Source organism: Branchiostoma floridae, chromosome 18 (genome assembly GCF_000003815.2).
Source record: "Branchiostoma floridae strain S238N-H82 chromosome 18, Bfl_VNyyK, whole genome shotgun sequence".
NCBI classification, from domain to species: domain Eukaryota; kingdom Metazoa; phylum Chordata; class Leptocardii; order Amphioxiformes; family Branchiostomatidae; genus Branchiostoma; species Branchiostoma floridae.
The window spans coordinates 5995532-6020581 of NC_049996.1; the positions used below are offsets into that span (position 1 = coordinate 5995532).

General features: G+C 39.7%; 1 protein-coding gene across 4 annotated transcripts; it reads left to right on the forward strand.

Annotated features, from left to right (window-relative positions):
• Nucleotides 1-1003: 1003 nt before the first annotated feature.
• Nucleotides 1004-15655, forward strand: LOC118405659. 4 transcript variants are annotated; one of them, XM_035805235.1, is made up of 7 exons: nucleotides 1004-1137; nucleotides 6356-6612; nucleotides 7843-7968; nucleotides 10943-11091; nucleotides 11770-11866; nucleotides 12398-12534; nucleotides 13269-15655. In XM_035805235.1, the coding sequence occupies exons 2-7, from the start codon at nucleotides 6396-6398 to the stop codon at nucleotides 14313-14315; spliced, it is 1773 nt and encodes a 590-aa protein (XP_035661128.1). In that variant the 5' UTR covers nucleotides 1004-1137; nucleotides 6356-6395; the 3' UTR covers nucleotides 14316-15655. The 4 variants fall into 4 exon arrangements, with proteins under 4 accessions (XP_035661128.1, XP_035661130.1, XP_035661129.1 ...); XM_035805237.1 differs by lacking the exon at nucleotides 1004-1137 and adding an exon at nucleotides 1148-1261; XM_035805236.1 differs by lacking the exon at nucleotides 1004-1137 and adding an exon at nucleotides 1231-1401.
• The last annotated feature ends 9395 nt before the right edge of the window (nucleotides 15656-25050 follow it).

A 25050-nucleotide genomic window follows, 5' to 3' on the forward strand; every position in this document is an offset into this window, starting at 1 on the left:
TGCAAATGAAGCCGTTGGTCTCCATCAATTAATAAATTAACGTTACAACTTATTACGCACTGCAGTCCACACGCGCGCACACACACACACACTCGCAACTTCGCACGCACACGCTCACACACACAAGCGCTCACACACGCACGCAAGCGTTCACACACACACACACTCACTCACACACACACACACACACACACACATAACACACACACACACACACACACACACACACACACACACACACACACACATAGTCACACATACACACTTGTACAAAGAAGCGAGAAGATGTTGTCCAACCTGTTTACAATGTTAGCTTAGCACCTTTATATTGTTGTTTCAGCTTCAGTACGTCATACCAATGAGATTAAAATCAAGCCTCTTGATGACTATCAGAGACCTGTACCTAGCCCGTCAAAGCCTGAATGTACAATAATGACAATACTACTACTACTGCTACTACTACTACTACTACTACAGTACTGTCAGTCAGTCTATGTAGACTATGACACTACGCAAGTACAATGGCAACGTAGACTATAATACAAAAGATGTGCAAAATGAATACAAAATACAAGTATTGGTTCATTCATTTAACCGGGTAACCAATGAGGTTAAAAAGTTCATTTCCCCCTCATCATTGGCTGCGTCCTGCGGACGTCCTGACATGATTCATCATAACCAAGGACGTGCCTTTTCAGCCTTCTTGACATATTAAAACCAGCCTGAGATCTATGGAACAGCAAAGGAGCAATAATTAATGGGACAGGAAAGGTTTTTCAAGTTTGGCTTGGAGACAAAAAGAAAACCTGGCTCGACAAAAACGCCTAAATTTGATAATAAACACTTCCAAAACCCGACTGAGCCTAACCTCTGCTTGGAGAGTAGTGAAAAGTCTATATTGAGAATCCACTCGGTTTCATGTTCACATCCCAATGTCACATGGGTATTCTGATCGCTGATTGGTCTGTGTTTGAAGAGATCAATATTTCACATCCTCTGATTGGTTAGAAAATTTAAAGTCGAGTGCGGCGCGGGAAATGTTGAATGAGGATTGGCCAGACTTTGACGTCAGTGAATACTTAATAATTAGGCGGGCGGCTTCCGGCAGGGAGAAAGAGAAACCTGAATTTTCTGTCGGTAAGATTCTACATTATTTTATTGCCACACAACGTGTAGCCAATGTTTGACATGTTGGGTGACCATTTGAATGCTCTCCTCGGGATGTAGACCCCGTGAGTTTGTCGGGAGGCCGGCGGGGAGGGTGAGCGTGCCCCATTGTCCTGGCCCCGGCGTTAGCGATGCAGCATACTAAATAGCGGCTTCGTTCAACCAAGTCTAGCATTCTCCGCCCCAACCGTAGGGTACAGAAATCAGGGGTTTGTAAGGAGGAATCTGAGCGAGGAAAATGTTCTATCCGTCTCATGTTGTTGTAGTTGATGGGGAACATTACTAATGACAAGGATTTCGGCATTTTAGAACAAAGGGTATGGTACGGGTGGGGAGGGCTGAGCTGAGCTGGGCCTGCGTCAGTCCTCACTGGCCACACTCCTTGGTTCACCGTTTCCTTTTTTTCTGAGATTTGATAGGAAAATATACCATGTGTCATTTAGGATATGAACCATCCAAAATATGCTAATGCTTTGGCACAGAGTAACATTTTTTTTATCTTTATTTTTTACCGCCATAACATGCCCATTTGACATGTCATGGAGTAGAGTAGAGTAGAGTAGAGTTATTGGAGGTTTTATAAATTTTCAGTAGCACCTGTCTGTCTGTTTGTCTGTTGGTGAACAAGATAACTCAAGAACGGCTGGAAGGACTGTTTCCATACTTGATGTTTCGGTGGAATGTGACAAAAACAGGAAAAGATTTGATTTGGAGCTCCCTAGCGGCTTTCCTCGATACTGCAGCAGAATGTCTTTTTGCTCTGTGACCGGAGGGTATTAAACCTCCGGCGACAGAGTTTTAGTTTTGTCAATGTAACGTGCATTCGCATCTGTATGTGTATGTACCCATTGTCGTATTTGTATATAATATAGTTTGGCAGGTCAATAATGCACTTTTTTGTTTGTTTGCGGTAGCTGTTCTTATAGTCAATGTAATACAGGGCTCGAAATACACTTTTCAGTCAACTTGCACCAGTGCAAGTTAAGCCAAAGGTAACTTGCACCAAAAGAAACTTACTTGCACAACCCAAAATAGTGAACTGTTAACCCTTTATTCTTCTTCTGAAAATTTGCAAATATATGGGGATACATTAAGACCACATGTTTGGATATTTGTTTTCCAAAGCGTATTTTATTTTGGATTTCAAATTGTACAACAAATGTGAATTTAGGCTTAATTTAAGACAATTCAATGTCTACTACTTGATAAGATCAATAGATTTCTTCTGGACTCTTCGAGTGACTTCCATCACTATTCTTAACCATCGCTAGAACAACTCAATACAAACACATATAACTGGAAAATCCAGTTGATCATATCAAAGTCACTAAATTGTATGCAAAATGTATTTACTCATATGCAAATCAAGGTAAGACAACATCATAGGAATTATTAGCATTATAGAGATGGAATTGTCTTCAAATTTTGTTTACCTGGATGTCTAACCAAGTTTAGAAATAACAAATTTAGGCTATTTTTTTATTCAGTGTTGTTTTCTTTTACCTTTCAATGGCAGACAATATTCTTGGTGTGTGTAAGCTTTTTCTAAAGTCAGGTATTAGTGGATAAAAGTAACTTGCACTGGTGCAAGTTTGGTCCAAACTTACTTGCACCACACCAATTTTACATGCACAAACTTGCATATGCATGTGGTATTTCGAGCCCTGTAATATTATTGTTATATTTCTGTTCTTGACAAGCATTGGGAAAATTATGGGGCGTTAAATAGCTCTTGTGCTCGAGAAGAAGTGACATAAGTTTGGGCTCCCTAGTACTAGTGGCTAGGTTTGGAATTGCAGGGACTTTTTTGTACAAATTTCCAAAGAGGATTAGTCAATATAGGAATAATGGATTTTCATGATTTTTGGTATGTAACGGTAACGTTAGCTTAGACCATAATGTAAGTTACAACATGATTTGAGGTAACATTATACGTTTTCCATTTGACTTAAATTTTGAGTTAACTAGAGAGGCAACATTTTCGTGAAAATGCATAATGTTTCCCGGCGGTTTTAACGGTCACTGGTCGACCGCTAAATTTTCATTGTAGCAACTTTTTGATTTCGCGAATCCACCCCCGTCACCCCCCTCCCTCTTACCGCGGCACTGATTACTACTGCGGTACATTCACAAGCAAGCTCTGTTTCTTTACCAAAAAATGCGTGGTTTGATGTTGTAGTCGCAAAACAAAAGTATTCTTATATCAAATCTTATATCAAATGTATGTTTCAAAAGGAAAAAAAAAGACAACTGAAAAAAGTGTACCACTTCGGATTCAAACCCGGGTCGATCCAGCAACAAAAGCGTACAAATCAGATACTCTTGACGTTTCGGCCACTAGGCGCGTTACTACAATCAGGGGCTTTTAACAGGTATACAAATGTATTGCAACAGGTCCGTTCATAATTTCCAAGATTCCAAGGTCCAATTTTCTGAAGATAAATATTTTTGTGTGAAAAGTTAGCGATGTCGTTCGTTCCATAGCGGGCAACTTCTTCCTAGAGCGCCTGTTGCTTGAAGGCATGGCCGATTGGCTGACGCCCGAGATTTTCGCTGCCATAATGAAAACGATGCCGAGTTCCATTTTGTGTCCTGTGCGTTGATAGGTTCACTTCCGACGTATCCCCAAGAAAGTCAGATTTTAGCCAATCAAAAAGCTGGAAACGTAGACTGCATGTTAAATCTTCCATTTTTTCTGAGTTTTGATTGGTCTGGTTGGAATATGCAAATATCTGTAGAGATGCTATATGTTTCTCCTTCGGGAAACATAATTATGTGTTTGCACCCAATATCCACTACTCTGCATGGCTTTGCCATGCATTGTCTGCAATCTCAATAAATGAATAAATAAATATTAATCATGCAAAATAGGTGGACATCATCATAATTCATGAGAGTATTCTATTATGGCAAGTTTTTTCAATCTATTTCTTGTCCCAGACATGGTCTTTTTTTTCTTCAATCATTCAAGACATGGTCTTGACCTTTGCGTGACAGATAGCTTTCAACATCAGGACAAGGTGGGGCAGGTTTGAGCCCCCTAAAGTTTAATTCTAGAACTGCAGGGGCAAGACATTTTCCCTGGAAGACAGATTTCCATCATTTTAGGCATGAAAGTAGCTTAGGCCCCATTCATAGTAAGCCTTGCAATTTGTTGCAAATTGGGTAAGTTGCATACCGGCGCAGACATGATCTTATCTTATCGTACGCGATTAGTCAAAATCTAGTCCAAACTGCAAACCGGTTTGAGCTACATTCAGCGACCACCAACCCCTCCTGAGCATCGACACTATATATCGCCATATAATAGATATGCTATTCTGTCATTACCACTCTGGGAGTAGTGGTTACCTTGTAGTATTTGTTGTTCAAGTTTTTTTATCATTGTACGGAACGACTTTCACTTTTTCCATAGCCTTTAGGCCACACCAATTTAATTGCTTGGTTCACGGATTCGCTCGCTCCTATTTTTTGGAAAAAAATAAAAATTACCACTCAGCAAATTTTTACCATAAATGGAACCATTCACCAACTTTCTGGTGTAGCAAACATAAAAACTGACACTACTTTTGTAATTTTCAACAAACAGGTGCTGTTACTGTACAGTAATAGTCTTTTTTACTTTTTTCAAGCTGAAAACTTTTTATTCTTTATGTTTTGGATTAGCCCTAACCTTTACCCCAACCATTTTACAATTTTTATTTTTATTTTTATTTCGCCCTCTCGCTCCATATTTTTTATGAAAAAATCTGTGAACCAAGAAATTAAATTGGTGTTGCCTTAAGGCGCCCGACCACCTTGTGTATACACGTTCTTGTTTTTGTAGGTTCTTTGAGCTTCCCCTGTACGTCCATGCTCCCAAAGATAGCTAGAAGTAGCCTGAGTACAATCCTCCGTAGTGACCACTGGCTCAGTACTTTTGCTTGCTAACCGCGGTTAGCAAGCTATAGCTAACTGTGGTTAGCAAGCTAACCGTGGTTAGCAAGCGACAGTACTGTGCTAGCGGTCACTACGGAGGATGGTACTCAGGCTAAGCTAGAAGCCCCTTTGTTGCCTCATCTGTCCAGACACTGAACTCGCCAATTCTAGTAACGTGTCTGCCTGGGGATCTAAATAGGTTTGTGTAATACACTAGCAAAGATAGCTTGGTGCAGAAGATACCTGATAACATACCATGTATGACCATGTGATCCACGACCAAATATGCAAAGTAAGCCAGCTTGAAGCCACATTTGAATGATTTCCATTCATACTGGAATTGTGAGTCATATAAGCCACATCAAAACTGCCTTTCAGAGGTGGTTCGTGGTTTAGCTGGCTTTAATGTGACTTCAACTCACTGTACAGACTAGACCACATGAATCCTGCTTTGGTGGTTTCGGCTTGAAATCCAGTTTACAAGGCTAAGTATGAATGGGGCCTTAGGCAAAGATGTTCATAATGCTTACATGGTATGCAAATGAGGACTTCATTTGCATAATTAATGAGGAAATTGTATTTTATTGACGAGTTAAGTTGGACAAATAGTTCATGATGTTACCTTTGCTGTTCCAAGTAGCATAAGTGAATATCCTTTTATATTTTCAAATCTCCATTTGATGCATTTTAATCATTTTGTATAAAATGACAACGCTGTGATTTCCAAATCCAAATAACCCGTTCATCTTGACTTGAAACACAACAGTGCCTCACGTCAGTGTGAGTACAAGAAAGAAGTGTTTAAAATAGCACAATGATGCCTCTGTGAACAAACTCCAATGTACCTCAACAGTGCCTCCAGAGTGCCTCCGCTCAATGAGATAGGCCCTAATTAACAGAGGCAAGTTAGCCTTGTTAACACAAAGATAGGATCTTTTAATGCCAGTGAATGTTGTATATATTCCACCAAACAGACTCCTTTTTAGGGAAATGGACCATTGTTTTTAGTTTTACCTATTTTTAAATTTTCACAGACAATCAGGTCAAGGTTCAGGTACGGACCTGGACCTGAACTTCCAATATGCTGTTTGAAATACAATGTCCTGATGCATTTTATTTTTCCATGTTTTACATGTTTTGTGAAATTATTGGACCACATAGGTGGAAATCTATTATTTAATCTAAGTTACAGTTTGGGCATGTAACTTTGATGCAGTATTGATTTTTTGGGAATTGACTTCAGTTTCATTTCATTCTCACTATCCATCAGGTCCTGCCAGTATTGTAGTGGACAACACAGACTGACCAGTATGTCTAAACGGAAACTGACCGACCCGGATGGGCCGGGAGTGTCTGACTTGGACGAGTCGGATTCCCAAGATGGGCTGGAGCAGGACCACAGCAGCACCTCCACTCCTACATCATCATCTTCTGAGGATGAAGAGGAGGAGAACTGTGTAGAGAGGGAGACATACCTGGCAAAGGACATCCGTCCACTCACTCCTCCTGACCCAAGTATTGTTCCAGGTGACATGACTAGTGCTCCTCATGCATTGTACATGCACTCATCTGTAAATGGCTAGTTTCCTTTTCTGTGTTATGTTAGCGATCTGTTTAAAATTATTCCAGAAGATTTTACCCTTTTCGTCCAATGGCAGGGCTCGAAATGCTTTTTTCTGCATACCTGCACTGATGTAGGTAACATTGACACTCATCTGCACCAGACAAATTTTACCCGCACCACTCTGAATTTAGGATCATACTAAAATTGTTCAGGAACCATTGCTACTTTGTCTTTTCTACTCTATAGGTGGTAACAGTCAATGCAGCTAATAACAATCCATGTGCAACTGCATTATAGGACATTTATGTATAAAACCCAGTACATGCACCCGTGCAGGTGCAGGTAGACACCAGAAATACCTGCACAGATCCAATTTTACCTGCATATGCAGGTGGTATTTTGAGCCTTGAATGGTTAATTCCTCCCTTTCTGAGGAATCTGCATTTGATTTTATATACATGTATCCTGATATCTTGTTGCCAACAATACATTGCATTGCATTAGCAGGCATGAAACACCTGCAGTTTACAGAAGAAAATTTGTGGTTGTGGGTAAAAATAAAAATAACTTTGTCCATGTATAAATGATGTATATATGACTTTTTAGATAGCAGAATGGTCCATAAAAGTGGCCTCTGTATTCCAAGGGTCTCTAGTCTTCAGTTTTTGTGTACCTTCCTAAATGTCTGATACTGTGATAGTCACTCAACCGCTGTCGTTAGCTTAGCGACCCTACCGTTAGCGAGAAATTGTGCCCGACATCGGTCACACAAGCAGTTTTGGCACCGCCATTACGTTGACATACTTTCAACTTCTTGTGGCCAATAAATCTCTGACTGTTTTTGTATCTCCCTAAATGTGTGATAGTCACTTCACTCCTTTGCCAAGCTTATCCCGACAACCTTTAGCGAGAAAGTATGACAGAAGTCGGCTATGGTGGGTCCATATGAGGGTACAATTAATTGGGTTTAGAAAAGGATTATTGTCAAAAAGACAAATTTGGTAAGTTTGCGAGATGTCTGGTGCGTTTGTATCCAAAAAATATCATCTATCACTCAGAAAATAACACTCGCTTCTGGAGTGGAATGTTCCTTTAATTATACCTATTGTCTTCACAAAAGATGCACTTTTGTCATATGATATTGCTGTTGTTGTCAATTCTCTGAATTTTTGTTTGTTTGCAACACTTTCCAGCACCAATACTGAAGAAAGGTAAGAAGGCAAAGGGTGGAAAGATTGCTTTTGATGGAGTTACAGTCTTCTACTTCAAGCGTACACAAGGTTTCACCTCTGTTCCCAGTCAAGGTGGATCTACACTTGGTAAGTACATTACCCAGTAGGCTGCCATACAAGAAGAAGGTATCATAAATTCTTGATGATGATGATGATTATAACACACTTCATATTACATCATTGTAGTCTTATTGCTAAATTGCTTATGCACTACAATGCATGTACACACTAAAACCGCCTATATAATACAAAACATATCATATATTATGTACATTTAACTAACACTGTAACAGTCCCATACCAGGTGTTACATTGCGTTAAAAGACTGTTTTCACAGCACCCATTTCTTGTCTTTTATTTTTAAAAATTGTCAGTATCTGACTACATTGTAAATACAGATGAATAATGACTTTGCCTCGGGCAAAACGCATCTGCAAGACTCTTGTTGTTTGGGAGTGGAAGCCATCAGTGTTCAGGGCTCGAAATACTGGGTGCATGTGCACCCAGGTGCACCCAAAATTGGAGCTGTTACTTTACTTACTTTACTTGGGCCCTTCGCCCCTGGCGGAGCATAGGCCACTGATGATAGTCCTCCACTGCACCCGCCTCTGGGCCTTCTTCTTCAGGTCCTGCCAGCTGTTGCAGATACTTTTCATCTCCTCCTCCGTATCTCTCCTCCAGCTATTCCTTGGCCTCCCTCTCTTCCTTTTACCCTGTGGGTTCATGTACCTATCTTTATAGTTGTCTTGGGCGTCAGAAGGGGAGTCGGCCTTGCAGCTTCCTTGCGGCTTTCACTGCCCTGCGTCATAAGCCCCCTTTGTGGAGACCCTTCCTTGCCCATGACGGGTTTTTGGATTCTTATCATCGGTGCTTCTGTAACTGGTGGCTGTTTTACAGGTAGGGTAGTTGACCCTACGCCAACCCATTTTAACCTCTTGGGTGAGGGGTAAGGTCCATCCTTTAGCGACTACCCAAGCTCCACCCCCTCATTCGAGGTTACAGAGTAGGAACGTGCCACCTACCCCAGGACTAGGAGATTGGTACATTCGGGCTCTCACACCACGACAAGGCGGATGGACGGGGGCCGATGTTAGGGCACCCCAGTGAGAGAAAATTGGAGCTGTGCACCCAATTATTTTCTTTGGGTGCACAGGTTGCACCCAAATATTTTCTTAGGTTTATGTATGTAAAGATATCAAAGTATAATAGTATACAACATATTCTTGACATCTAAGTTAGAAAGATGATAGAAATGTCTGTCATGGTACTTGTTTAAGAATTTGATAGCTTGTAACTAAGTTTTATTATTAGGTTATTACTTAAATTTAAGTGGTGCACTCAAAATTTTTTTAGTGCACCCAATTTTTTAAGCTGGGTGCACCGGTGCACCTAATACCAAAAATGAATTTCGAGCCCTTGTGTTTCTAAAACGCAACGCTTCTGTACATGAACATCTAAAATACTCAATCAAGATTTTTATTTTAGTTTGATTGAGCGCTGCTTGCTTCCTGATAGTTCTGCTGCACTCTTACCTTTTGATGCGGTAGGAAAATTTCGGACATTCTGACAACAGCGGGAGCAAATGTTGGCATCAGCGATTTGTGCAACTTTTCTTCAGTAACAGCTAGCACTGGTGGAAGCTGCATTGAAAAGCCAACAAGGCTTATCTCAAGGCTAGGTTTTTCCCAACAATGTTTTCTTGGATTAGATGCATTTGTGCATGCATTATTTGACTTAAAGTGTAAAGATTGCGGGAGGGCGTTGTCGATTCCAAGAGTTAGACATATACTCAATGAGGAAAATTTGTACACAATAACTGAAGAAATCAGTAGGATCTTTCTGTCAAAGGGAAGTGAACCAGCTTGAAGGCTTTACTGTAGTAATGATGATTTATTACTTGTTTATACCGGCTATGGCAACTACATATAATGTCATAGGAAGCTATATGGGATTAAAGATCTATTCCTTTCCAGATGGGGAGACCTTTCAATGTACCAAAACATCCTGGTGATAAATCAGCAACTTCTTCATACAGTGTATAACGCTAGTTCACATTTATTCGTGGCGTCACCTATATCCATTGTTTTTAAAAACTGATATTTGGGGATATCAAGTCAACAGACATAGATTTCAAACTACAATGTTGCAATTTGAAACCATCGTCGTCGGCCAACTTGATATCCCTAAATACCCCGTTTTTAAAAACAACGGATATAGGTTACCTCGCGAATAAAGGTGAACTAGCGTTACCGGTATCTTGTTCAATTTAGCAAGCATACAAATGATAAAAACAGGTCAATGGCACTGAAAATGTTGCTTCATGACAGAGCTAGCAAGCGAGCTATATTATGATGAATAGGGTAATATGTTACTGCTAGTTGAGCCCATAGTAAATATAGAATACAACACAGGTTATTCCGTATTTCTGAGGTACGATCGGAATGCGGGTAAGATCGCCACCCAGCCAGAGGACGATATGACCTTCGGTTGGGCTGGGACCAAAGATGATACGGAATAATATTTTATTCATATCATGCCTCTGTTCTATTACTGTCCCATTGTACTCATACTAGGGGTGAGTACTGGTACAGAAAATTCAGGTCCAGGTCTGGTTCAGGTCCAGAGGATCAGGTCTGGGTCCGGACCTGAACCTGGACCGGATTCAGTGTGTGAAAATTTGTGCATGGACGATACTCAAAACAATGGTCCACTTTGCTACAAAGAAATATATTCGACTCCCACTGCTGTTTTAAAATCTTACAAGGCTAACTGCCTCTGTAGAATTGACTATAAAGCATAGTAGAATGACTATAAACTCTACTCTACGTACATCGCTTTTGGTATTTTCTTCGACCAGTAAGCCCCAAAACATGTGAATGCCTGATCATATAATCTGTCCGTTTTCCAATCGGTCAAACACCCAGTCCACCAATTTTTTTGAGGTCCGTTTTTACCAGACCAGTCCAATAAGAAAAAACGAGTTTGTACCGGTACCTTCGGTACCCACCCCTAACTCATACCCAAATGCACAGACGTCTAAACTGTGAGGTTGCGCCCTCAGGTATGTCAGCCCACCATTGCCATGTGCAGAAGTTTAGTCTGAAGGGATATGAGGAGGAACAGGACCGTGTGCACCAGGCCATCATCCGTCATCATAAACATCAGCAGCAGATGGTCAAGCAGATGGCCACTGATAGTTCCGAGTCACAGGTACCAACTCCACAGTACTGAATTTTGTTAACATTTGTAAGTTGGAATGCCCTTTTGGTGTGATTGCAGCTTCTTTGTATGATAGACATAGTAATAAACTGAAAGAGATTTAAATTCTACCATGGCTTCGATGAAGAGATTCATTTGTCACGTATGTAAACAGTTAACAAAAGAATTTTTCATCTGGACTTATAGCCAACAAAAATTTGAAGGTATGTGTGTTTACCTGTCAAAACTAGTCACTGATTGATGAAAAATTCTATTAACTATTACCATGGCTTCCTTCTTCACTCTCTTCATTCCAAATTTGAAAGTATAAAGCTTGATAATGTTATTGATACTTGTAAAATCCTTGCCCATGGGCTAATTACAGGTAACAAGATTCAAACAGTGTAAAAACAATATCACAAGTATCTACTCTAGTCTAAAACTAGTAAAAGCTAACTCTAGATCCTGGGTTATTGGGTATGACTCATTTTTCCAAGACAGTGGAAGACGAAAGATCCCACCTTTTCTATTATGTTTGGGTTTTGTGATAGTAGAAGAAATGTTTTCTTTTTGTCAGTGAATGTGAAGAAGTTATTAAGTTATTGGTAACTTCAAAGATACTTGAAGTTACCAAGTATCAGATGTTCCTCTTGTTGACATGAATTACAATTGTTTATGTGCATGTATCAGGGAGAGGAGTCTGAGTCGGACCCAGATGACCCTGATGACTACTACTTCCTGCAGCCTGTCGCCACCAAGAGAAGACGTCTCATGCTACGAGCAGCAGGTACGAGCAAATATGATTTTGATATCATAGCTATTTGTGCCTATGAAAAGTTCAAGCCAAGCTACATGTAACATTATTCCCCATTACTTTTCCTTCCTTTCAAGACCACAACTGTTTTTACTGCATTCATAGTTTAATAGTTAGTTTTATTAGGAAAATCAGCCTCGCAGTATGTACAAAACAAGCTGAATAACACTGATTGTTGTATGGCAAATACAAGAGAAATATTTACTGTACATGACGAAGAAACACACAAACAAAGTTATACGAAATGCCATTCAATAAACACTAAATTAAAGACAGGAATGTCCTAACAGTGTTCCTAAGAAGACTAGTTACTGCATTTATAATACATGTTGTAATGACAAAATCACTTAGCGCATCTTGCCATGGTGCCTTTCACTTAAATTTGAATATATTTTCTACAGTTGTACACTTGAAGGTAGTTAAACCATACAGTGTTCCCTTGACCACTTTACAAGTCTCCAGTGATAGTCCCAAAACAAGAATGTTTAATTCATTTTTCTGCAGGAGTTAAGCGAATTGACAGTAATGAGAAAAGGGAGCTGCGTCAGATCCGCATGTCTCGTGAGATGTGCGGGTGCAACTGTCAGGTGTACTGTGACCCGGAGACATGTGCCTGCAGTATAGCAGACATCAAATGCCAGGTTGGTGGCTAATGTTAAGGTGTATTTTGGTCTGCTCAACTTTATGTCTTTAAGCTACACCAATTTTATTTGTTGTTTCTCGGATTCTTTCGGAAAAAAATTGGGTCGGTCGGTCAAAAAAAAATATTTAAAAAAACTTTTTTTTAAATCGGGGGAAGGACAGATGGGAAAGGAACACTTAAACTTTCAACATTTAGGGGGTTCCTGGTAGCAAAGTCCAAAGTTTGAAAAAAAACGATAAATGCACCGTACAGCCACTGGAATTTGAGGCCCATACTTAGTAGTTAATTTGAGAAAGGAGAGGCAGTGAAATTTTGTCAACACAAGGTGTGGCCATCAAATTGAATTTTTTTTTTTCAAATCAGAAAAAATAGGGTCGGGAAATCCGAGAAACAACAAATAAGATTGGTGTGGCTTTAACATTACTTCCTTCCTATGACCAGCAGACTCATTTAGCTTTGTAGGACATCTATTGTGCAAGATGTGGTTTGTATAATGCAATGTTCTTTAGAGTCTGTAGGAAGTACAAATGAGTCATACATAAATACACACTAATGATTAGCTACTTCTTTCAGACGGGCACTTTTGATCTCCTTATTGTGCAAACAAGTTGATGGAGGATCTTCCTCTTTTAAATGTTTGTATTTTTGTCAGCACTGCTGTTCTATTTCCTGTGGTGGCGGTGATGTGTACATAGTGAACGGTTTCCATGTATGTTTTCTTGTGTGGAACAGGTAGATAGATTGTCGTTTCCGTGCGGCTGCACCAAGGATGGCTGTGGGAACCTGGCTGGGAGGATTGAGTTCAACCCTGTGCGTGTGCGGACACACTTCATCCACACCATCATGCGACTGGAGCTGGAGAAGAAGCAGAACGGACTCCACCCCAGGGGAACCACCGGTGGGGAGAAGGTGAAAACGGTTGTGAACATGGTCGGAGCTGATTCTGACGATGGCGCTGTAGTCGACCTGAACGGTCACTCTGCACATGACAGGCTAGCCAAACCTGCCTCTGATGGGGCCCTCCTGGTGTCACCTGTCAATCATGGACACTTAGAAGTTGCCTACCAGGTACCCCAGGCTAGTTTCCAAAGTCCTGGAACCTCTTCCACCAGTGGAAACCTTTATAGTTGTGTTCTAAGCCCTCACTGTAATGGTACTACTATGTTGCCCAGTGGTCTTCACTATAATGATTCTGATGAAGAAAATACTATTCAACAAAAATGTGCCATGTCAGCCGTTTACCAGTTTAAGAACCCAGACACCTCTGAATCCGACAGTAGCGACAGCGATAGTTATGTGTATGAAGATTGTTCCAACTACAAATTGTCATCACCATTAGAGTGTTGTGTGGAAGAGCACTCGGCTCAGGAAACCCTGACTACTCCAAAGAATTCTTGCATTCCTGACCTATCTGAAGTTGGGTCTATCGAGGACAAAGTTGGGAAGAGTTACACCAACCTGACGGATGCGAAGCCCGCGGGAAGACTGGAGCCGCTGGGGCCTGTGGTGGACACAGACGGGCAGGTCGGAGGGGTGGAGACTGTCAGCCTCGTGGCAGACGAGAACTCCAATCAAGAGAACATTGTGCCAATACCGCTGGAATCCAACCAGAATCTGTGCATTCCACTTACCGACAACTCCTCCACAACGTGTGAGCTGGAAAAGTTGGGAATGGTGGAATACGAGGAACCAGAGGACAAGATAGGAACTCTGAGCGAGGAGAACCAAACATTCAGCGATGCTATAAAGGCATCAATTGTGGAGACAGTCTCTGTGTAGAGTTGCTAGATTAGTGTAAGTTAATCAACTGCATTTTTTAATGACAGTATAGTGTATAAACTATCTACATTTAGATGTATGGTATTGTGATTCTTCTCTGTGAGATGTCGTTGTGGCTATTCTGTGTGACTTTGATGGTCTATGCCCAAGCTACTTTTAAATGTCAAAAACAAAAGGTCAAACAGCTGGGCTATTTTATTACATGTATTACAAAGTTTTGTCTCAAAGCTGCAGATTTTCCCCTGGCACTCTCACCATTTTTAACCTAGTAGTTTAAACATATTTATGAGATGTTATAGCCTTGTTGTCATGGAAATGTTGGTCATGTACGTGTATTTATTGTGATACGGAAAACAGAAGTATGCATGAAGGTTTGACAAGTCTGAAAAGAAGAAGATTTCAGTTTGCTTCTCATGGTGCCTGACATCAGATTATTGTTACTAGAACATGTTGACTGAAAGTTAACAAAAGGATTTTCCAGATTCATTTAGCTGGATACACCATGCAGTACTTAAAGGTGCTTAAATTCCTTAGTAAAACAGTAAGCCTAGTTACTTTTTGTCTTGACCAGGCTGCATATATTCAGTGGTAGCCAAAGTATGGCTGTTTTGCACAGCCAGGGCTTCCCAACTAGCCTGTGGCGAGCATTGCTGACAGGGGCAATGTTGAAGTATGTTTCAAGTATTTGTTGAAAAGGTGCTTAATTGATTCATCATGTTGCAATTTACATAAATATAATGAAATATACCCTAAATGTGATGTTATGAAATTATTTAAGTAACTTAGACCATGATCACAACAATCATTAACATACAGCATTATCTAAAGCATACCTCGTTCTACAGTGGACAAGAGTACAAAAATGTTGAAAATGTGGCTGGACCCAGGGTACAACTCCTCCAAAGGATTGTTTAGAAGGCTAGGAGTAGTAGTAGTAGGAGGAGAATTATGTATACGAAGCAAATACTGTAAATGCATTTCAGTTCACGGGGATTTAATTCCGTGGTAGCAGGAAACAGGACTTTTAGCAGCGGTTTTAAGTTTGCGACAGCAACATGCACTGTAGTCTCTTACTGTCATGGAAAAATGTTTGTGGTGGTTTTAAGTTCGAGGTGAAGCGGCCATCGCGAAAACCGCAAACATAAAACCATTGCGAACATTTCTGCATTTACAGTACCCAGTCAAACATCAAAAAGATGATATCTTTGCCTTTAGTAGGTACTTTTTTTCTTTCATTACCTCCAATCTTCATGAACAAACTTGACTAGGCAAATACATGTGCATGTAGCATGCATCTGATAGATGAAAACTGCCTTCTAAAAGTTGTCAACGTTCCAAAATTTTTCAAGCTTATTCTTTTTGACTGCCAAAAGTTTCATGGTACTTTTTACTTCTATTGCTGAGATAAAGAATTAACCGACATGTTGATAGATATAACATCTTGATGGATTTACACTTGAAAAGATGTGTCCAAATGTTTGATGTCATTTCTTAAGATGTGTTGGCCACAGGACAACTTTCCTGCATGTTCATGGAAGCGCCTGAAAATAGACAACCTCACTATAGTATTCCTAAAAGTTAAAACATTGCCATTGTGTGTTATTACATGCCAGTACTATATGTTGCATGAATTCTGAGCTTCTCCAGTGCCGAGATTTTATTGGTGGGAAATCATTTTGTGCAGTAACAGTTAAGAGGTAGGCTCATGTGAACCCGTAAGGCCACACCAATTTTTTTTTTTTTGTTTCTCGGATTTCCCAACCCTATTTTTTTCGGATTTGAAATTTTCAAATTGATGGCCACACCTCATGTTGACAAAATTTCACAGCCCCTCCTTTTCCAAATTAACTATGGGCCTCAAATTCCAGTAGCTGTAAGTGACTATTTTGGACGGTACGTTTATCATTTTTCTTTGCTACCAGGGACCCCCTAAATGTTGAATGTTTAGGTTTTCCTGTCCGATCTCTCCTACCCCCGACTTTTTGAAAGTTTTTTTATTTTCATTTTTTTCGACAGACCGACCCAATTTTTTTCTGAAAAAATCCAAGAAACAACAAATAAAATTGGTGTCTTTATAACAAGACAACCAGATTAACTGCTTTTGTGATATGAATCAACAGTATTGTGCAATGCCATCTCATATAAGCGATATTGTACCAAATGCTCCAGCAATGATAATTACCATGTATGTAGCATAGGGGAAAAACTCTCAGTTACACTAACTTGAACTTCTCATAAACTGTTTGCTTTACATTGATGATTACAAAGGGATTCTTGGACACATTGTTTGATATATGAAATTTACATACTCATCTGAAGACCTGTTGTTAAAAGAATGAATGTCTCCTCCAATTGTGTAATGTAGATGTGTTATTGTTATGAAGTCTAAGTGGTCGGGAAGGTTGAACAAATGACATAACACTCAGAATTGTTTACCAAACAATAGACTGTTCTTGTTTGTTTTCACATCTCCTTTTTTTTTCTTTGCCATTCTATGACATTATCATACATTTCAGCTGTTTGTTAGTATCCGTTTCCTGATATTTTTTGCAATTCACAGCACATATTTACTTACTTTGCAACTACTTTGTAGGATTTACAGTATGGGTGAAATCTTCTTTTAATGTGTGGGAACAGACAGAAATTGATGTGCGCACGGATATCATCCATATGATATAACAAAATCAACACCTCAGTTGGGTCAAGCACAAAAAGTGTTCTGTGATGATATGAAAACAACCAATGTTCAGGTGCAGTCATTAATAATTGTAATTATCAGATTTTCCTGTGGTTTATGCATGTCATTAGTGAAGTTTACATCTTGCAACACAACAAATCGTCCACTGTAATGCTGGTTCACCTTTATCCGCGAGGTAACCTATATCTGTTGTTTTTATGGCTGTCAAGTCAATGGATGGTAGTTTCAAACTTCAATTTTTCGAAAATGTTGCATTTTGAAACCACCCTCCATCGAATTGATAATCCTAAACACCCTGTTCTAATACGATGGATATAGGTTACCCTGTGGATAAATGTGAACTAGCGTTATAGCACAACAAACTTCTTACATTATTCCCAGCTGATTCATTCCTTCCTTCTCTTTTTTCTGACACAACACTGGTTTCATGAGTGTAAGAATGCTTCACCCCAGACATTAGTGGGAGACAAATTGTAACAAATACTTCTCAGAAGAACTGATATTGACTTTATATAATATTCATTTCTAACAGTAAAACATTTGGCTCTGCCTCTTAGTCATGTGATAAATAAAACAATCCAAATTAAGGAAAGATGTGTCCAATCTGCCGCCAGGACTTTCTGAACAAGTGACTACAGTAGTATGTACCAGAATGTTATGCAGTATATGGATTGTATACATGCGAACTTAGAACGCTTTCAGTCAGGGTCAGTCAACTTGACCTTCACGAATGGTAGTACTGACTTCCTGCCTTCTGAGTTCTTTGGCCCTTTGCTTATGTAAGGTCACTTGATCGGCCCCACATGTCAGGAAGTTTGTATGTAATGCTACCAAATAACATGTAGCAATGGCACAATGTAGAAGTACACAGTAAATACCATTTTTTATTGATACCACTGACGGTATGGTCTTGTTTTGTACCACTATGGTCCACTACCTCTGTAACATTGTTGTAGTACTCATAGAGAATGTCTTATTCACATGGTTTTTATGAGTATGTAAGTATTGAGTATGAATGGTACAGAGCGTTGGTCCCAGTCTCAAGATGAATTGAACAGTAGTGTTGTATCTGACAGTAAAGCTTGTAGGTACTGTGCTGATTCTTCTGTGTATGTGTTGCTTTTTTTTTTAAGTATCAAAATGTTGCCTTTCAAGACAGGAGGGAAAAATGCCGGTGTTAATGTTTGATGTCAAAATACTGAGTGAGCATGAGTTTTACATGCTCTCAGGAAGGTTCATGGCCTGCGTGTGTTGTACTCTTGCAAGAAATGTTTTACAGAGGTCTTTTCAGATTGTAGATGTAGTAAAGTGCCCCCCTCCCCCATCATTGTAAGTTGATCAGGTACTACTACTGTGATTGGATAGATTTAACATAGGTATGATGCTCACCTATTGTATCTCTTAATGTAAGGTATAACATTGTAATATATGTGCAGAAAGTTCAGTAGCTACTTCATATGACAGATGTAAACTGTAATGTGAAGGAAACTAGTGTCAGTATCTATATGTGACTGCAACACAGTGGCACATGATTCCATAATTCTGCATGAAGTTTCATCTGTTCTGGTACATAATGTTAGTTCCCCATTATCTGTGGGGTAACCCATATTTGTTACAAGTTTGGTATCTAGTGATATCAAGTCGATGGACGATGGTTTTGAACTGCAATTATCTTGAAAATAATGCAATTTTACGACCTTTTACTTCATATCCCGAAATACCCTGTTTTTGAATACAACCTGTACAATGGATACAGGTGAACTACTGATAAAGTTGAATTAATTTTTAACATTGTGAAAAAGGAGTTTAGTCTAAGACACAGATTTGGCATGTAACCAATTAAAACAAATGTCAGTTCAAAAATGAGTTGTGATATCATGAGAAAGGTTGAATGTTAATGTTATTGTCTGATGTACTGTATGTGAAACCACTGTGATTGTGATGTTTGCTAGGTTTGGAGTCAGCTACCAAATTTTGAGGTACGCTGTACAGGGCTCGAAATAATACCACCTGCACATGTAATGTTAGTACAGGAAGGTTGGATGTCTCATAACTTGCACCTAACATGCACTACTACATGATCAAACCAGCTGTGACTGTGGAATCATGTGTCGGTAGTAGCCACAAACTGCCTTGAATTCTTAACAGAAGTGTTCTGTTATACAGCACTTCTACAAGAGTGAAAATGGTGGTACAAAAAAACAGCTTCAAAACGTTTGGGGACTCAATCAGAAAATAATGAGTGGTACAGGTAAAACTTGTCTGGTGCAGGTTACTTGAAATATTCTGTGCCCTAGTGCAGGTAGACAGTAAAAGGATTTGGAGCCTTTATTTAGGATTAGGTACTTGTACTTGTTCTATAAAACTTGGAGCATTTTCTTGTGGGATGCAAGAAAAACTACCACGATTGTAAGACATGAAGAGCAGAAGGAACTACATTGGGTACTTTCACTTCTACCAGGTGGGCTAGAAAAATGCATTTCTTCAATGAGGACGTCAATGTGCAATAAAGTCTGCTGATGCTACTTTCTGTTATTGTGTGCTGAAGTTTCGTCTTGCATAAGAGCCACACTCAGTAAGATCCCCTTTTCCACTAGACCGCGATCACGCTGCGCTCTCACTGGGACCTAAAACGGATTTGTGTAATCTTCGCTGGGTACATTATACAAAATCAAAAAGGGCGACCAGAAAGACAACAAAACACACAAAGCGGTAGAATAGTCGTTTTTTCTACAATTTGTTAAGCCAAGGAGCTTTTATTAAGTTGATAAAAGCTCCTTGGTTAAGCGCTCTGTCAAATTTTAGGTCGCAGAGAGAGCGCGGCGAGAGCGCCGTCCTAGTGGAAAGGTGGTATAAAGCAGCTAGCAATTTGCACCATAGCTAGAACAATTGGCGAAAAAAAAACCTTACCATAGCCCCGCCCACCTCCGTAAAACGTAGGATTGCAAAGTAACGACACGTGCACACGAGGCCAATTTCTCAATGGTAAACCCGTTATTCCCTGTTTTTTATTAGTAGAACTGACGGGCATGAAGGACAAACTGATTGGGTAAGACAATATACAACAGCTATACTAGGATTGTAAGACGTTTGATAGCTTGACCTTCATCTCGATGGTGTCCCTTTACGATGAGCTCGTTACAGATGTACAGTCCAACCGGCCCAAGACGGCCACATGGAGGACAGGGCAAAAGTGGTCGATTTGGTCAGGTGGCCGGTTAGAAGAGCACAACGCACAACATTCGCGATGCATAGTTAAAATGGTTGTGTTTTTTAGGGTGTAAAATCCCACCCGTGGCTATGATAATCTTACAAGCCATCAACCAATACGAATGTTGTGGTGCATCTTTTGTAAACCATTTCATGGATTGAGGAAAACAAAGGAACCAGTGATTTTGTCTTAAATTTGCTGCATATCAAGTCGCAAAGGCAGGCGACAGCATTTTTGACATTCAAATGAGAATGGACATTAATGCAACGTACTTTACATAACCTACATAATAATGAAACATAATATACATAATCAAAACTAAATAATAACAACAACTGGAATTAATAGAAACTACACAAAGAAAATCATAACGCTGCAAATAATATAAACTAAAGATGATCTAAGGTTTATAAAGAAATAAGTCGAGATCATAGAATTATCTGTTAGCAAATATCAAAGGAAATACAAGTCAAAGCAAGGGATCAAACAAATCAGGTGAAAGTAGCACTTAAGAACAAGGTACAATACTTAAAATGATTATTCAAGTAATGACGAAACATAACATTATTAAGAAACAAGGATAAAGCAAATCAAGAATAAATAGTTGGCTTCTCTATGAGATTGTTTTTCATGAGTTTTTGATAAACGAAAATGGACGAATGGACGAAAATGGCTGACTAATTTGTTTATGTCATATACTGTCAAAACTTTTAACCTGTGAAAAAAGCTGCTGAGTTTGCTATGAATGAGCGTAACTGCATACTTGATTTAAGGATTGTGAAGGCCCCCGTTGGACGAGGGTACACAGTGGCAGCACAGACTGACAAATACTACGACAAATTTACGGCATAGGGAACTTGACCCACACGTCTGATCACAATTCGCCCTTGTTTCCCGCCATTTACCTACTGATTTTCAAAAAGACGTTGCCTGAAAAGTAATGACTGCAATGACTTGAAATTGTTTTGTTTTGACGTGGTTCCGTATCCACATTGTTTAGTTTCACATGATTTCTCACATAGCTGTCGGAGGGTGAATATGGCGTCTATGCATCCCTTTCTAAATCCAAACTGGGCCTCACTTACCAAACAGGAACTTACAACCACTCGTACAATATAAGTAGATGTTAAGCACCAAAGAACGATGAGTTTGATCAAGAAAAACTGTCAAAGACTTTGATATATATAAAACTTGTAGCTTTCGCAAGGTTGGCTTAGGTTAGGCCTTTTGAAAATGAATGTTTTGTATCGGATCGCTTCTGGTTGGAATTTATTTCTGATAGTGCCCTTTGTTACATGCACACAAGAAGGCATTCTATGTCTTCAGGATGAAGGTGAATATTTGCGCTACAGAAATAGTCCAACAGCAGAACTGAGAAAAAATTAGACGAATTGTGCAGATTTCTTGAACACAAAATCGACGATATTTTGTATGAAAATGGTATTGGACGTCACACCTGTCCTTGATACTGAATGTTGTACACGGACACACTTGTTCATGGTACTGAATATCACACACAAGCCCACCTTTTTGTTATACTGAACATCACACACACACTCACACACACACACATACACACACACACAGGGCCACAGGCACACCTGTCCATGGTAATGAATTCACACACTGCCACACCTGTCCTTGGTACTGAACATCACACACACGAACACACTGTCCATTGTACTTAACATCAGAAACAGATGCACCTGTCCTTGGTACTGAACATCACACACACAGACACACCTGTCCTTGGTATGAACGTCACACACAGACGCACCTGTCCATGGTACTGAACATCACACACACAGACGCACCTGTCCTTGGTACTGAACATCACACACACAGACGCACCTGTCCTTGGTACTGAACATCACACACAGACGCACCTGTCCTTGGTACTGAACATCACACACAGGCGCACCTGTCCTTGGTACTGAACATCACACACACAGACGCACCTGTCCTTGGTACTGAACATCACACACACAGACCCACCTGTCCTTGGTACTGAACATCACACACACAGACGCACCTGTCCTTGGTACTGAACATCACACACACAGACGCACCTGTCCTTGGTACTGAACACCACACACAGGCGCACCTGTACTTGGTACTGAACATCACACACACAGGCGCACCTGTCCTTGGTACTGAACATCACACACACAGACGCACCTGTCTTTGGTACTGAACATCACACACACAGACGCACCTGTCCTTGGTACTGAACATCACACACACAGGCGCACCTGTCCTTGGTACTGAGCATCACACACACAGACGTACCTGTCCTTGGTACTGAACATCACACACAGGCGCACCTGTCCTTGGTACTGAACATCACACACACAGACCCACCTGTCTTTGGTACTGAACACCACACACAGACGCACCTGTCCTTGGTACTGAACATCACACACACACAGGCGCACCTGCCCTTGGCACTGAACATCACACACAGACACACCTGTCCTTGGTGCTGAACATCACACACAGACGCACCTGTCCTTGGTACTGAACATCACACACAGACACACCTGTCCTTGGTACTGAACATCACACACAGACGCACCTGTCCTTGGTACTGAACATCACACACACAGACGCACCTGTCCTTGGTGCTGAACATCACACACAGACGCACCTGTCCTTGGTACTGAACATCACACACAGACGCACCTGTCCTTCGTACTGAAATCACCCATAGACCCGCCTGTCCTTGGTACTGAACAGGAGGATGAGTAAAGATAGAAACATATACCCTTTGGGGAGCTGGAAATCTTTCCCTGTCGTGGGGCCTATACTCAGTGAAATACGGCCAAGGGAAACATCTGTACGACTACGACATTAAAGACGGAGTCGACATTTACCTCTTCCGGCACAGGTCAGAAGACAATCTCTTTAAGGAGATCTTTCATACCCTCAGCTTGTTCAAATCTTATGATGAAGCTGAGATCTCTGAATGCAGGAAGTATGGATCATACTAAAATTGTTCAGGAACCATTACTATTTTTCTTTTATACTTAATAGGTGGTAACTGTCAATGCAGCTAATAACAATCTACATACACCTATATCATATGACATTTATGTATAAAAAAAGTACATGGACCAGTGCAGGTAGACACCAGAAATACCTACATGTGCAGGTGGTATTTCGAGCCCTGACTGCTGATCCCTCTGATGATGACTAGTAGTATTCTGATTTTCCCATATGCCTGATAAAACAGACAGTCAGTCAGTCACTCACTCTCACAGTGTGTATCAAAATACGCATAAAGTTACAGACCAGACAGATCACACTTCACAACGTTTTAATCACAAGTAGAGAAATCAAAATTCCAAAGTGTAGATCTCTACCGTAACAGCAAGTCACTGTTATATCTAAATGGTACATGATAACAGAATGGTGTAATCTGCTACAATTGGTTTTACAGTTCTTTAGCAAATGAAATTAACTGATATATGTATATATAACTTCTGATTCACAATGATATATTTACACATGAGTACAGGTGTGTTGAAACAAAAGCTAACCCTGTGTCATACTGAATATGTGGTCCTGTAAGTTTCTTACTAATAGCTTGATGTACCATGGCGCAGCCAATTGGTCTTTTCTTTTGCAACAAACATGAAACGTTCTTAAAACTATCATGGCTTATGCATATACAATGTGTTAGACTCCACTACAATTGGTTTTATAGTTCTTTAGCAAATGAAATAAACTGATATATGTATGTTTAACTTCTGATTCACAATGATATATTTACACTTTAGTTCAGGTGTGTTGAAACATAAGCTAACCCTGTATCATACTGAATATGTTTAACTTCTGATTCACAATGATATATTTACACATGAGTACAGGTGTGTTGAAACATAAGCTAACCCTGTATCATACTGAATATGTTTAACTTCTGATTCACAATGATATATTTACACATGAGTACAGGTGTGTTGAAACAAAAGCTAACCCTGTGTCATACTGAATATGTGGTCCTGTAAGTTTCTTACTAATAGCTTGATGTACCATGGCACAGCCAATTGGTCTTTTCTTTTGCAACAAACATGAAAAGTTCTTAATACTACCATAAACTTTAGGCTTATGCATATACAATGTGTTAGACTCCACTACTTTTGGTTTTATAGTTCTTTAACAAATGAAACAAACTGATATATGTATGTATAACTTCTGATTCACAATGATATATTTACACATGAGTACAGGTGTGTTGAAACATAACCCTGTATCATACATGGTTGGGAAATTACAATCTAGCTCAATGTTGTATAGAAAGCTTAGGCATATAAAGGACTGGTAATGAAATAATTAAAATCATGATTATTTGCGAAACAAATTGTTTATCATGCATCACCATATATCATGCATCATGATTTTAAATGGTTTTCTTACTCTTTTAAAAGTTTGTGAAAATAGCAAATTTGGATTCTTTTTAAACTGGAGTCAATGTAAGGTACAAAACAGAGTATGCCAAACTTCCAATCTGATCATACTAATTTGCAAGTTTTAGGAACTTGGCACGTATTTTAGTCATTTATTATTTACTTTTGCAATAACTGTCAAAGATACCTAAAATGATATGGTATAATGTGAACTCTCATCAAATATTTACCAGAGTATGCAATGATAAAACAAGTGCAAAAAAAGCATTTTTGGTATTCAACTTTTTGGTTCTTTTTTACTGTATTGCAGAGAAAATTTCTGCAATACTGAGTTTTGAAAAAGTGTGTAATGTTAAAGTAAGCTAGTATGAAATGTTGTAAAAATAGTAATAACATTTAGAAGTATCTTAAATCATTCCT